This window comes from Macadamia integrifolia, chromosome 6 (genome assembly GCF_013358625.1).
Source record: "Macadamia integrifolia cultivar HAES 741 chromosome 6, SCU_Mint_v3, whole genome shotgun sequence".
NCBI lineage: Eukaryota > Viridiplantae > Streptophyta > Magnoliopsida > Proteales > Proteaceae > Macadamia > Macadamia integrifolia.
Window position 1 is genome coordinate 15,618,840 of NC_056562.1, and position 2,278 is coordinate 15,621,117.

At 36.2% G+C, this 2,278-nt stretch overlaps 1 protein-coding gene across 1 annotated transcript; it reads right to left on the reverse strand.

Moving 5' to 3' along the window:
* Window positions 1-584: 584 nt before the first annotated feature.
* On the reverse strand, window positions 585-1,589 carry LOC122080753 (late embryogenesis abundant protein At1g64065-like). Its single transcript, XM_042647584.1, has one exon. It carries the CDS (start codon window positions 1,477-1,479, stop codon window positions 850-852), a length of 630 nt encoding a protein of 209 aa, XP_042503518.1. The 5' UTR covers window positions 1,480-1,589; the 3' UTR covers window positions 585-849.
* Window positions 1,590-2,278: the final 689 nt, after the last annotated feature.

The following is a 2,278-nucleotide window of genomic DNA, read 5'->3' on the forward strand; positions in this document are numbered from 1 at the left end:
GAGTCCATACTAACCCCCACGATCGTATAAACTGGATCATATTGAGATTGAATGAGAACTATTCAACTCTCTCTACGTCTCTCTTTATGCAACACCCCCCAGCATGCTCCACCTCCCTTGCCAATATTCTTCTGTGACCCAGTCCCTCCCACTGCAACACCCCATACTCTGTATACCACCCATCTTTGTCCCCTTTCCTATCCCGTCCTCGTCAATGCATCTACTATTGTGATTCCTCTAAGTGAGCTTATTAGTATACCCAACAAAATAGTAGGAAAAAAAATCTTCAGCCTAGCATTACGGGTTTAGATTGGCTCCCCCCACGAGACATCTCCTTCAGTGATCCAGCGGTTCATAGTTTTTTTTTTTTTTTTTTTTTGCAGGGTTTAAGAAAATTGGGAATGAATGAAAAATATCAATTTTATAGCTAATTCCTCAGTCAGGAATTTGATTTAATTTCACTTTGTGGTTAACGAAACCTTGTAATTCGAACCATTAACTTTGTACGTTTTCATGATTAACGCTTTATTTACCGAAAAAATTCTCAATTACTTTAGCACAATAATGAATTGTAATAACAGATGGCTGACTTAGATGGAGAGATGGGATCCAACGATCAAAAAAATGCTTATACGTAAGGTTCCACTACACAACGCTAGTGTCCATCCATCCCTCTCTCAATTATTACAAAATATGGAACTTTTTTGTTACAACAATCCCAATATTATTTTCTAATAACCCCCCAAAAAAAAATTCAAAAAAAAGAAAAAGAAAAAAAAAATCTGCATATACAGAATAACCAGAAGGCAACAACTGGAAATAAACCAATAAATCCCAAGGCCAAACAGTTTATAAACTGACCTTGGATCTGCACTCCGAATCAGCCACAGTTTGATTACTAATAAAGAGTGTCATGTTGCAAGTAGTGTAAGCAACTACACTTTTCTTAATAATAAGAACCTTTACCTTCCCAGCAATTGTTGTAGAAACAGTAAGAGGCAGTCTATCAGAGATCATATCTTTATAAAACTTGGAATCAGATAGTAACCGATCAGCCATCAGAGTAATCGTCGAATTAATCCCGGTGGTACCGTCGGAAGGAATCTTCCCTGCTGGAATCGCTGCTTCACCTACAACTCCACCATTATAATCAATAATAGCCATAGTATCTCTGTACTTGAAGCTTGCCTTGTTTGGATTATGAACTGACATATCTAGTTTAAGGGTTACATTCAAATAGACTTTTGTTGATGGAGGTCGATCTATTTTGGATTCAAGATGCTTTACAGTAACTGAATTAACTGTAGTTGTTGGATCTTTGGCTTTGAACACAGTAAGGCCAAGAATTAGAAGGAGAAGAAACACAAAAAGAAAAGATCCAAGGAACACAGATAAGCATATAACCCAAGCATTTCTTTTCTTTGGATTAGGAGCTAGTGGTGTTGTTCCCCCATCTTCCTTTGAAAACCTTGAATCCATTGAGATCAACAGATCAAGAGAGAGAGAGGAAGCAAATGGGTAGTTCTTCAAAGAACTTGGAAGTACTAGAGGAGACTTGAGGAGAAAGAGAAGAAGACCAAAGAATTAATTCCTCTTCAGAGTTCACTTGAAATAACAAAAGGCCATTGGAATAGATATATATTTGAAGAATTGAATCTTACGCGTATTTCCCGTGTTGTTTTTATAATAATTAAATCATTTTAGTTGAATTTTTTTAATGAGAACGTGAGAATGGATGGGAAATTTTTAAAAAAGAAACAAAAAAATAAAAACAAATGCTCCAATTGTGATGGTTGACCAAGACTAATTAATTATCACTTACATAGGTTTAATGAAGGGGATATAATTTAAGGGTGTCAGTTCGGCTCGGTTCCCCTTTTTTGGTTCAGTTTCGGTTTGCTTTAGAGGGATGATGAGGTTAATCGAAACCAAACCGAGAAATTATTTGGTTCTATATTTGGATACTCAAGCTGATTTAATTCGGTTCAGCTCGATTTCGGTTTCAATTTGGTTCTGTAATTTGGTTTTGCAACTCGGTTTTAATTTGGTTATGTAAACAGTTTCACTCTTGGACAATGATTGTGATGGATCAAAGGTCATAGTGGGCTCAAGTTATAGACATTATGGTCATTGTTAACTCCAAAATTATCTTAGCATGTGAATATGTGTAATAACTTGCAAAAAACACTTACCACCCCCCCCCCAAAAAAAAAGGTGAGTACTCATATACTCAAACTAATACCAATTCGGTTTAATTCGATTTGGTTTGAACAAACGG